Below are 12,409 nucleotides of genomic sequence, written 5' to 3'. Positions count from 1 at the left end.
GGCAGAAGTGGCTCAACAGCCACCGGTTTGTCTGCTGCTCGTCTCTCAAATGTGGGGGAGGAAGCAATTGCATATTTACATCTCTTAATTTATTGTCACGAATGTACGTTTTTTAAATCATGCTGTTACTCAACACTGGAGATCGCAAGGACCCAGCTAAACGCCCCAACATGAACACACAGAACATGGGCGTGTTTTCACCAGTTAAGGTTGCAAGTGCAGTCGCTGCTTATTTGGGAGCATGGCCAGTGAGCTGGAACCAGACGTGCTACACAAGGAGGGTGAAGACTAAGATTGTCGTGTGCAAGAGAGTGCAGGACACAGACCAGAAGTGGTAGAAGGCCCCAGTGTCCAATGCTGGGCCTCTGGGCAATTTCAGTGGGGGTAGCGCGGCTCAGCAGTAGAGCGCCTGCTTTGCATGCAGAAGGTCCTAGGTTTGGTCCCTACCATCTTCACAGTGAAAAGGATCAGGTTGTTGGTGAGGCAGAATACTTCCACTTGAAACTCCAGAGAGCTACTGCCAGTCAGAGTAGACAATAGTGACCTTTGACAGTGTAAGGCAGCTTAGTGCGTGTTCATGTAGGCCAATAAACGATTTAGGATGTGTAAGAATATAGTGGGAAACGAGTGTCGTGAGGGACAGGGGGAGCCATGACATTGAATGCATGAGGGCTTGGCTTTGCACTGAGCTGAGAGCAGGGCCCTGAGGAAGGGGGAAGAGAGAGTATTCCCTCAGGAATTTAGAGCACAGGGTGGGTCTTACAGGGTGTGGTGGAAATATTTATGTGGTAGGGATTTAAAGTTAGAACATGAATGGGATTTGGTAGGCTAGAAACTGTACACAGAGAGACAAGATATCAAGATGCCAATTAAAAGAGAGTTGTTGGATTTGCGTCTGCATCAGCAGAATAGGAAAACAAAGTTGGAGAAGTCTAGGAATGTGTTGGTAGAAGTCTGCTAGTATGTAGATATAGTGATGCTTGGAGAAAACTGGATGTTGGGATTTTTTGGACTGTGAATCTGGTTTCCAAAGGGGGGATAGCTTGTTCTTTGCTTGCTGTTGAACCTGGTGGTCAATGTAAGGCTCCTTAAATTTCTGAGGGGTGACCTGGCACTTTCCCCTCCTCCTCCTGGGCCAGCAGGAAACTGCCCTCCACCTCTTGTAACATGCACAGTTGTGTGTGTGTGTGTGTTTTTGTGACTGTGTTGGTGTTTTGTTAGTATAGCTGGCTTTTGGGGGGGAAAGATAAGGTATGTTTATCTCTTAGGGTTAGGGGTAGGTGTTAGGTAGGATGTGTGCACCTTTCCACGTAGGGTGGCCATAAACTGCTGGAAATCAGAACTGAATAACAGTACTTATTATTACCTTGTGCTGTTTCTTCAGTGCTGAAGATAAGGTACCAGGTCAAGATGGGCCATTGGTCTGAACATCAGAAGAGATGTTCAGAATGAAGGTGTAAGGTGAGACAGTTGGAAGGTTCTGGGCTTAAATGCCCATTGTGGTTCCTTTTCAGGGGCCCACTGCAGCTGTAGTGGGCCTTTTTGCTTTGCCTGTGTGCTTTAGCAGAAGGCCTGTTCATGCATGCCTGAGGCTGCGAGGCAGGCAGGGGGAGATAATATGGAATGTTGTTGCCAAGAATCCAGTAGTTTGTCCTCTGAGGTGGGTTCTGTCCTGTACAAGTGGCAAGGTAGAGCCAATCCCAGGATGCTGTGAAGAAATCTCCGGAGTTTGTCCTGGAAAGTTGCTCTCACTGCCTCCATCAGTTCTCTGCCCAGCTCTCCATTCTGCCTTGCACTGGGCTATCCACGGGCCTTTTAATAGCACTGGGGCAGGGGGGGATTTGAAAGTATGATGTACTCTCTGCCTTTGATACATGGTGCTTTCTTTTATGTTGTGAACTAATTTACCTCCAATTAAAGGCAGAAGACTCTAAATTGCTGTTTCCCTGTGCCTCTTTTTCTTTTTGGGGTAAAATAAGTATCTTTTTCTCCTGTGGACCAGTCTTTGGATAAGTGTTGCCAACAGGCCTTGAGAATATGACCTGTCTCTTTAATAGACCCAGCATGGCACCATGGTTAGTGTGTCATACTAAGATCTAGGAGACGCAGGTTTGAATCTTCACTCTGACATGGAAGCTTTCTGGATGGCTTTGGGCCAGTCACATACACTGAGCCTAATCTACCTCACAGGACTGTTGTGAGGATAAAAGGGAGAAGGGGAGACTATTGGGAGAAAAGTGAGACGTAAGTAAATAAATAAATAGAGACAATGTGTGGAAATGGGCCATTAAGCCTCCATTAAAGGGACAGGGCGAGTTTTTGTAGGCCAGTTGGCAACCTGACTCTGGATGCCCAGCACTGCACATGATATATTTTTCTGAACAGAAAGAAGGTCTGTGTGTAAAGAATGAATGAACCGCCTCTGTGTGGCTGCAGAGAGAGTGAGAAAGAGCATGGAAGAGCCTGGCTGCGGAAGGAAGCTGCTGTCCCCTGTGGCACATACATGCACACGCTAACGCCCATCAAATTGAAGGGGGAAACAGAAGCAGCAAGAGGACCTGCTTTTCAAAATGGTTGCTTATGCAATAGATCTGAAAAACTACACCTTTTAAGAAAAATTTGCTTTGAGCATTATAGGATTAAAAATATGAATATTTGGCTGGGATAGTGGTCTGAACTGAAGTCCTATTCCCTACTCCACTGTGTTATATTGTCTTTCTCCTTGTTTGCCACGTTAGCCCTTCATGTTCAGAATCCTAGGCTACCGCATACACCAAAGGCACCACGTGCTCCAGGACTACAAAAAATGATGTTTACCTCTTCCCTTTTTCACTGCTAGCTATCTGCTTGCCACTAAAGGAAAATAGAGTAAATCAATACAATACTGCTCAGCTTTCTCCACTGCTCAGCTTTCTCCAATGGCCAAGCTGATGCTGCCTGTCAAGGAAAGCAAGAATATGTCTGAGAGATACTTGAAAATTGCTTAATAACATTGACAAAGGGATTGCCAGACTGGATCATATTATCAATAGACTCCAAAGAGATAGCATATGCAAAGGGATAATATTGGTGGGAAAATTTAACAGGAAACATTTTCCTAGGATAGCTGTGTAGTAGCAATCCGCCTGCTAAGTTTCTTTCTATCAAACAACTGTACATGTAGAGTACAAGTTTTTAATTTCCTGGAAAGGTAGAGAAAATCTCAGGCATATTCAGAGAGCATACTTAGTTGCCACTACCTTAACAAATTGTATTGCTGATCTTATGTACTGCATTTAGATCCAGACTTTTGGTTAGCCAGAGGCCTTTAAGGATGCTTTGTAAATCCTGATAAATGGCCTTTTTTAAAACATTATGCCTACTTCGTCTTCGGTCTTCTGTGCAGTCCCACATTGGGACTGCGCACGCGCAGGCCAGCCATCGGAAGATTTCTATAGCTTCTAGTCACTAGATAGGGGGCGCTGTGTCCTCCACACATGCGCGCACTTTCCTGCCAAAGCGACGCAACGTCGGAGGTCAGCGCCCCCTATTCCTCAATTCTTTCTTTGCCGCCTGTAAGGAAGGTTCTACTACGCTTCGCTCGTCTCATAATCCAGTTTACCGTGAGTTTTTTGCTTAAGAATTTTCTTCACCGCGGTTGCAGTAATGGCGCAGAACACCCTTTTCAAGAGGTGTGCCCAATGCGACTCTAAGATGTCCAAGACTGATGACCATACCCTCTGTGTTATCTGTTTGGGTGAGGGTCACAAGGTGGGTTCTTGCAAGATTTGCGTCCAGTTTACGCCGACAGCCCGTTCTAATAGAGCTGCGCGTCTGCAAGCTGAAGTTGGTCTAGATAGATATGATTTAATTATTTCGTAGTCTCAATTCATCAGAGCAAGAGTTCAGTCTGCAGGAAACCAAGATAATCTGCAACTGTAGCCCGCCTGGCTACACAGAAGACAGTAATATAATGATGTGCTCTTAATCCTAGTTGTTAAAGGATTAACCCACACCACCACCACCACAACAAAAGAAATCCAAGCAGTATCGTGTTGTATGTGTGGGAGGGCTGGGGGAACAATTAGTAGTTGCAAAATACCAGTGCAAGATATGGGAGGCCACAAAGTCCTTAGGGAGGCCAGAATAGTTGGTCTTGGCATGTATTTTGATGTCCCCAAGAACCACCAAAATTTTGAAAGGAGGGGAGGGAGCCTCCACACAACTATCGAAAATTAAACTCAGCTATGATTCTGAAGTACTGGAGAGTAGTTGATATTTCAAAATCCCCCACCTATCATGGGGCCTCCAGAAGAAGGAACAGTCATTTTGTGCTGGATAACTCTGCACTGGATACATCTAATTGGCTGCAGCATCTTTATATATTTCTTCCCCATGCCACACATGCACCAGACTTGCAGCACGTGCAGACGGCATTTTCTTACAAAGGTTTAATTCTTAACATTGTATTAGGAAAAGTGCAAGTAGATGGGGCTACAACTACAGCTGCTTATGTAACGTGGTCTGGCCACATTATGTTGTTATTTCCATATCAGTGCCAAACCTCCTTGGAGTTGCTTGCTGAATCAAGTAATGCTGCATAGGTTACTGCTGCTGGATGCACCTATAGAGCCTTGGCCTAGGGTTGCCAACCTCCAGGTACTAGCTGGAGATCTGCTATTACAACAGATCTCCTGCCGATAGAGATCAATTCCCCTGGAGAAAATGGCCGCTTTGGCAATTGGATTCTATGGCATTCTATCCCCTCCCCAAACCCCGCCCTCCTCAGGCTCCACCCCAAAACCTCCCACCAGTGGCAAAAAGGGACCTGGCAACCCTACCTTGGCCACATAGAAATGGCTGTTTTTGCAAATACATGATTCGGGTATGAATAACTACAGCTAGCCTGCATGCACTTATGGGATCGGGTATGATAGACAAACCTTCCATCTCGAACACAGCTTTTAGTTTGGGAAAACAAGAGGCAGGGACAAGCTTGGAGCAGGGTTAGGCTAGCTTCTCCATTTGAAAAGAGGGAGAATTTTGAATGGGGCTTTGAACTTGGGAAAGGACTGCATCTTTCCCTGAGAGTCAAGGTTGATACCTCGTATTAAAATGAATGCTGCCACCATGCTTTCCCCCCTAAGATGCAAGGCAACGAGGAATAAAGAAAGCTACACTGCCATAAATATTAGTTACCAAGAATTAACTTATCCAAGGCAGTCAGGATAGGGTCAGTATGTAATGGTCACCTGCATTTGGTTTTAATGCCACGGAAGTCGTTTGATCCCTGGGCTTTAAAATAATGGGCAAATGCCCTCAATTAAAAAACGAGTGAAGAGTGAAGCAATACCTACAGAACACTGCAACGTGGGGGTCATTTCCCCCATTTACTCTAAAAGGTAAAGCACAGTTTGTATTTCTATGTTTTGCTTGGTCTGTACTAGGCATAGGTAATATATAACAATTCCTGTGCTGGTTCTCCCCACTAAAAGAATTTGATTTCCTTTTCCTTGGTTTGTTCTGTATCTTTGAAGACACTGGCACATATATGAAGCTAGTGATTTTCCTCTGGGTAGGACTTCTAATTAAAGACACTGGACTAAGGATACCAAAGCACCTGCATCACTTAATGGGCTGACCCCCTGAGGTTTTTCTTAGCTCACCCTGCCAGATCACAGTTATCTCGCTTCAAACAGCTCTTCATCTGCACATTTGTCTGAAACTATTAACTTTTCACCTGTAGTGGCTGGCTCTGACTAGGCTGAGGCTGGCCTTTAATTTTCTTTGTCTGTGTCTAGGGCCCTCATCTGATCAGTCATCTGAATGGTTCTCAGCTAAAGGTCCTTAAGTGGTTAAATTGTCCACTGACCAATCATACACTTGATCAGTCAACATTTTGAATCCTTGTGCCCTATATAAAATAAGAAACACTCCACAAAATTTGCTTCCTTGGTAATAGAGTTGCCAACCTCCAGGTGGTGGCTGGAGATCTCCTGCTATTACAATTGATCTCCAGCCGACAGAGATCAGTTTCCCTGGAGAAAATGGCCACTTTGGCAATTGGACTCTATGGCATTGAAGTCCCTCCCCCTCCAAACTCTGCCCTCCTCAGGCTCCACCCCCAAATCTCCTGGTATTTCCCAACCTAGAGATAGCAATCCTACTTGGTAACCATGTCAGCACCTCAGATTGGCACGCTGCCCAGAGGCCTACATACTTCGTAGCTTTTCTTTGAGGAAAGTAAACCACATCATATTTTCCTCATGACTTTACAATTTCTTAATGTTAAAGATCTTTTGCATACAGAACTGTTATTTATACACCTTACACTATACACAGATAACATTTCCTCAGAGGATTTTCACTGTTTCTCCAAATTAATGCTTATTCTTTGGCCTCTAACATTCACTCTAATATTCAGGACAGTTCTGAATTTCTTTAGAAGGACACATTACTTGAAGTATCAGAGAGTCTTTCACCAGTAGTTTGGAGACACCAAATATGCTCAAGCAACCACAAGGTGCAGGCAAATGAAAAAGGGACACGAATGTGTGAAATTCAAGGCATTCCAAGGGGTAATTAAGAATGAAGAAATAGCATTTTAAAAGTGTATTCAAATCAGGGACTGTTAAGAAGTCTGAGGACTTCTTAAAATAACCTTCAAAAATTATCAAAGGGGGAACAGAGGGCCATGGGGAAAGCACAAACTCGTGGTTTATTTTTGTTACTTATATATGCATTGATAAGTTTGAAAATATACAAATGATTACCCTGAGCCAAGTATCTTTGCACATAGCAAGGTATTATGAGAAAGGGCCTTTTCGGTCGTGGTGCCAAAACTTTGTAACTCCCCCCCCCCAGATAGATTTGTCTCCCTCCCTTTATCATTGTCTTCTGCTAGCAGGTGAAACACTTTGTTTTGCTTGCCATACCCTCAGTACCTGTTATTGGCCCTCCTCCCTGGTTGTGATGTAATGTGTGTTTGTGTGTTTAGAAGTTTTATTGAATTATTTTTATATACTTCTGAATACTGTTTTAATGTTGAGATGTTTCAATGTTCACCATTTTGGGGACCCTATTGGGGGGGAGAGCAGCATAGAAATTTTTTAAATAAATAAATGTATAGCCCTCCTTTTTCACAGACTCAAGACAAAGTACAGAATACAGAAAGAAAAAAATGTAATTGTATGGTATAGAACATCTGATGAACAATGCCATAGGACTAGGAATACAAAACTGAATGTCAGTATGAACAGCATACTTCCCAGGCTGGCAGAGTGTGAGCAGTGCACAATGTGGGATTACAAATTTACAAGGCATTGCAGGACCCACACTCCACTTCCTATATGAGGAAGGGTGCCGAGTTGTTTTCTGTTGCTCAAGAAGGTCGGACCAGAACCAACGGGTTGAAATTAAATCAAAAGCGTTTCCGTCTAGACATTAGGAAGAATTTTCTAACAGTTAGAGCAGTTCCTCAGTGGAACAGGCTTCCTTGGGAGGTGGTAAGCTCTCCTTCCCTGGAGGTTTTTAAAAAGAGGTTAGATGGCCATCTGTCAGCAATGCTGATTCTGTGACCTTAGGCAGATGATGAGAGGGAGGGCATCTTGGCCATCTTCTGGTCACTAGGGGTGTGGAGGGGGGAGGTAGTTGTGAATTTCCTGCATTGTGCAGGGGGTTGGACTTGATGGCCCTGGTGGTCCCTTCCAACTCTATGATTCTATGAAGGTGCCCTTCTGGACTGTTCTATCCCACCATAGTTCTAATTCATGTTGGTTAGAGCAGATGCTTGTGGGAGAGAGAATGGTGAGAGATAGAACTTAAACTTGTTTGCTATGATAGTGTTCCTGTTTGTGTGAATGATGGCCAGGTCATACATTCCATAGAATCAAGAGATAACAATTTTCCTGGACTGTACTACTCCAGTTTGCAGTTGGGAAAATATTTTAAAATACTCTTCTCACGAGGGGCAGAGGAGGCTTCCCATTCATAAAAAGATAAAATGTGAGGGGAAAGCTGGCCTATCCCTTCTCCTGCACATATTTTATATGGAGAATGTTTATTTGGGGGGCGGGGACATTCAGATGAGCAGTCCACTTGCATCGTGAAGTGGATACATTCAACAAAAAAAGCTTTACCAACTGATTCCTTAGCGTATTAACAAGTGTTACGTGAGTAAGACCCAGAAAAGGGGAAGATATGGGTATGGTTACACCAGGGGAACTTCATTGTAAAACAGGCAGTATTGTCCCCAGACTCCCCTCCCCCCAAATAGATTTACTACCCGTTCTAAGAAGTTGAATACCGAGACAATGATTTCTTCTGTTCTGTGGGATAGTCAGTATTCAATTTACCACCACTTGCTGTTTATTGTTTTCCTGTCCAGGATGGTACTGGTGCCCTCCGCCGCAGCGGTTCAGTAGGAAAGATTCGGGATATGATAAGGAGGAGTAGTGAATTGCTGGTCAAGAAGCTGCAAGGGAATGGCCCTCTGGAGCCAAGGAACACAAAGTAGGAGACTTCCTGAGATTTACATACCCTTGTACCTGTTGCTTCTACTTAGTTGCCACCTCTCAAATTAGTAAGCCTCCCCCACCGTGGTGTAGTGGTGGACTCTAATCTGGAGAACTGTGTTTGATTCCCCACTCCTCCACATGAGTGGCGGACGCTAATCTGGTGAACCGGGTTGGTTTCCCCACTCCTAAACATGAGCCAGCTGGGTGACCCTGGGCTAGTCACAGCTCTCTTAGAGCTCTCTCAGCCCTACCTCCCCCACAGGGTGTATGTTGTGGGGAGGGGAAGGGAAGGTGATTGTAAGTCGGTTTGATTCTTCCTTAAGTGGTAGAGAAAGTTGGCATATAAAAACCAACTTCTTCTCACCCCTCACTTCTCAAAAACTGCAGAACACATTGATCTCTAATTATATTTGTCTCATTTAGAGTCTTTTATTTTGTGGGCTGTACATGCTAGAATAGAGGTGGCCAGAAGATCCTCAGCTATGCCCCTTTCCTGTATCCAGTGTGCTTCTCAGGTTAAGGAGTAGGAATAAAACTTATTGCTGTGGAAACAACTTTGTCTTTCTTTTATTAGCATGAAAAGAGCAGCTTCATTGAACTACCTACATAAGTCAAGTGAGGATTCCTTCCAGGTGAGAGCACCACTTGCTTTCTGGCATATATAGCATGTTACTTTCTCTCACTATATATTGGCAACGAATAATAAAATGAAGAGGCCAAAAGTTGCTTCAATCAGCTCAGGCTAAAATAAAAACCCATTTCTTACCAGAACTATGCAAGTTCTTGGTGGGGTATTACCAAGACTACAGAAGGGCAACTGAGATGTGCAAAATTAAGTGTTGGAGGAAACATACGATTAACCAGCTCAGAAATTCTGAAGTTCTTCCGCAAAATTTTGTCTGGTGATTTCCAGGCACACAGTTGTGTAGCGTATTTAATGTGCAACCCACTGTGCTAGAGGGATCATAGTGGTGTTAAAACTTGTTATTCTGAACATGGCTGTGTTCAGGGGTGTGCAGAAACTTTTTTTTGTGGGAACTAAAGTATATTGTTCAGGAAAAGTGCATGTGTCTGTAGTATTTGCAGCACAGAGACAAAATGACTGAGTCTCTATGCAAAAGATACATCTTGTAGTTTTCCCTTAGCCTGAGAAATTCCCCATGGTAAAATGAAGATCTGCCCTGACCTGGATGGCCCAGGCTAGCCCGATCTCAGAAGCTAAGCAGGGTCAGCCCTAGATAGTATTTGGATGGGAGGCCACCAAGGAATACCAGGGTTGCTATTCAGAGGAAGGCATTGGCAAAACCATCTCTGTTAGTCTCTTGCCTTGAAGACCCCGTAAGGGGTTGCCATAAGCCACAGCCATAACTCGGTTGTGACTTGACGGCACTTTACAAACGCAAAATTAAGATCTAGGCAATTTTTCCTCTTCTGACTCATAATTGTGGGTTGTCTACTTATCCTAAAAGCTCTTGGGGAGGGGGAGACAGTATATTTTTGGGGGAAGATTGACGTTCATGAGAAAGGGGGTTTATTTTTCAGAATACTCAAGGTCTTCGGGCTGAAAGCAGAGGCTTCAGTGCAAGCAGCGTGGATCTTTCCTCTCACAGCTCTTTGGTTACCACCAGCTGAACTTACCACTACAGCCATCTCTTCAACCCATCTCAGATGCTGACTGATTCACATACTCCTACTACATCTCAAACTGATCACCATTTTGGATATTTTAGCTGCAATCTCCTCACACATTAGAACTCTGCTGTCTCTTATGCTAATATCACTATTTGTGGAAAAGAAGAGTATGTTGTAAATGGGAGAAATGAATCAATATGGGACCACTGCCAGATTAGAAAGAGGAGCTCCCTGCTGCTATACTTGTGGATTTGCAGCTCTGATGAATGCACTTATCACCATGTTTGCAAGTTGTATATTATTGATTGCACAGAATGAGCTCCAGTAGCTCTCACTTGAAGCACTGGCTCTCTGAGCTGAGGTACAGTCTTATCTCTTTCCTAGTGTAGACCCTTTCCACAGTACAGCACTGCGAATTGGAGTTCCTCTCCCATTGTGCTCTCAAGCTGGCCTACTCACTCCTTCAGTGCCTGCTCCCAAACCTGTATATTTCCTGGTAACACCTATTTTTTGCACTGTATCATCCCATCTTCTTGCAGCCTTGTGTGGTGAGGTCCTTCCCAAATGAATATCCTTGCTTCTAGGAAATGTACTTCTGAAGCAGACAGAGAGGGGCAGGGGAATGCTGCCTACTTAAATAATTCGAGGAGTTTACATTGTCTCACTAAGACAACAACTCCAGGCACAAGGATATAGGCATTGGCTCCATGGTGCTGTAGTATGTATACACTCCATTCTACAAGCCTCGTTCTTACTGGCTTCACTGCCTGTGTCTGCTTTAGCATGAACAACTGTTGTGAAGAGCAACAGAGATAACCACAGGAAGACCTGCCATTAGCCATGTGTTATCCATGATTCACTTATGATTTTTGTTTTTAATTTAACAAATAAAAAATATCACAGACATTACTTTGCCAGGAGATTTCCTTGCTGTTAACATTACTTCTCCCACACATTTATTCCTTGATTGTGGAACAAATGTGACAGTGAAACAAGGGAAGGGACAATTTATCTCAGTACTGAACATGAAAACAGTATCAGCTACACAAAAGATGGGGTAGATGGTTACAAAGGAAATGTTCCAACCCTTCTTCAGTGTAAAGGAAGACCCATACTGCTGAGGCAAGTCTGTAGTTCTAATTGAGCTTATTAAATATGTTCATATTCCTGTTGAATGGGATACCGGGTAATCTATCATCTGAACATTAAAGGTTTTTATTTATTCATTCATTCCTTCGATTTCCATGCCACCCTTTCCCGACCCAGGCAGGCTCAAAGTGACCTACATCAATTTCAACAGCGCTTTACAAACACTTCAATTTCAATTTAAAACTCATCAAATCTGTTTAAAATTCCAGAGGCACCTTTAAAACAATATAGGAACCAATCTGAGGGGAAAGAACAAGGGAAGGGACAACAACAGGATACCCACAATAAGGGAAAGAATGGGAATAAAATAAGTAAAATATAAATATGTGCAAGGGAAGGGACAGGAAGAAGGGGGGAGGGGGGAGGCCAGCTAAGATGGAAAACCATTACTGTCCTCAACCATAGGCCTGGTGGAACATCTTGGTCTTACAGGCCCTGCGGAACTGCATCAAGTCCCTCAGGGCCCGGGTCTCACTTGCGAGAGTTCCACCAGGCCAGGGCCAGGGCTGAGAAGGGCTATGATTGAGGACAGCTGGATGCTTTTTGTGCCAGGGACCACCAGTAAGTTGTCTCCAGCCGATCGTAAAGCTCTTTGGGGGGTTTAACCAGGAGATACGGTCCTGCAGGTACAATGGTCCCAGACAGTTAGGGCGTTAAAGGTCAAGACCAGAACCTTGAACCTGATCTGGAGCCAGTGCAGCTGATGCAGCGCCGGTTGTATATGCACTCTCCATGGGATCCCCATGCTGCCACATTCTGGGCCAGCTGAAGCTTCCGGAGCCGCCTCAAGGGTAGCCCTGCATAGAGAGAATTACAGTAGTCTAATCTGGAGGTGACGGATGCATGGATCACTGTGGCTAGGTCAGGGCGAGCTAGGAAGGGCACCAGTTGCCTAACCTGGCAAACATGGAAAAAATGCCACTCTGGCTGCATTTGTGACCTGTGCCTCTATTGAAAGGGAGGCATCCAGACTCACCTCCAGACTAACAGTTGTTGCTGGTGTTAACTGCACACCATCAAGAGTTGGGAGCTGATAGCCCAACCCCAGGTCTCCCTGGCTCAGCCACCGAACCTCCGTCTTCGATGGATTCCATTTCAGTCGACTGTTTTAACTATTTCACCACAGCTTCCGA

At 44.4% G+C, this 12,409-nt stretch overlaps 1 protein-coding gene across 3 annotated transcripts in view; it reads left to right on the top strand.

Annotated features, from left to right (window-relative positions):
• Positions 1-10,736, top strand: part of KLC4 (kinesin light chain 4) — a 68,929-nt gene extending 58,193 nt beyond the window's left edge. For all 3 annotated transcript variants that reach the window (XM_056852382.1, XM_056852380.1, XM_056852381.1), the window contains exons 14-16: positions 8,366-8,490; positions 9,070-9,127; positions 10,038-10,736. In XM_056852382.1, coding sequence (XP_056708360.1) covers positions 8,366-8,490; positions 9,070-9,127; positions 10,038-10,127 — 273 coding nt within the window. In that variant the 3' untranslated portion in view covers positions 10,128-10,736. The remainder of the gene's footprint in view (positions 1-8,365; positions 8,491-9,069; positions 9,128-10,037) is intronic.
• Positions 10,737-12,409: the final 1,673 nt, after the last annotated feature.

This window comes from Euleptes europaea, chromosome 7 (assembly GCF_029931775.1).
Source record: "Euleptes europaea isolate rEulEur1 chromosome 7, rEulEur1.hap1, whole genome shotgun sequence".
Taxonomy (NCBI): Eukaryota; Metazoa; Chordata; class Lepidosauria; order Squamata; family Sphaerodactylidae; genus Euleptes; species Euleptes europaea.
Note: the sequence above shows the minus strand (reverse complement) of the source record. Positions and strands in the feature narration are given on the sequence as shown.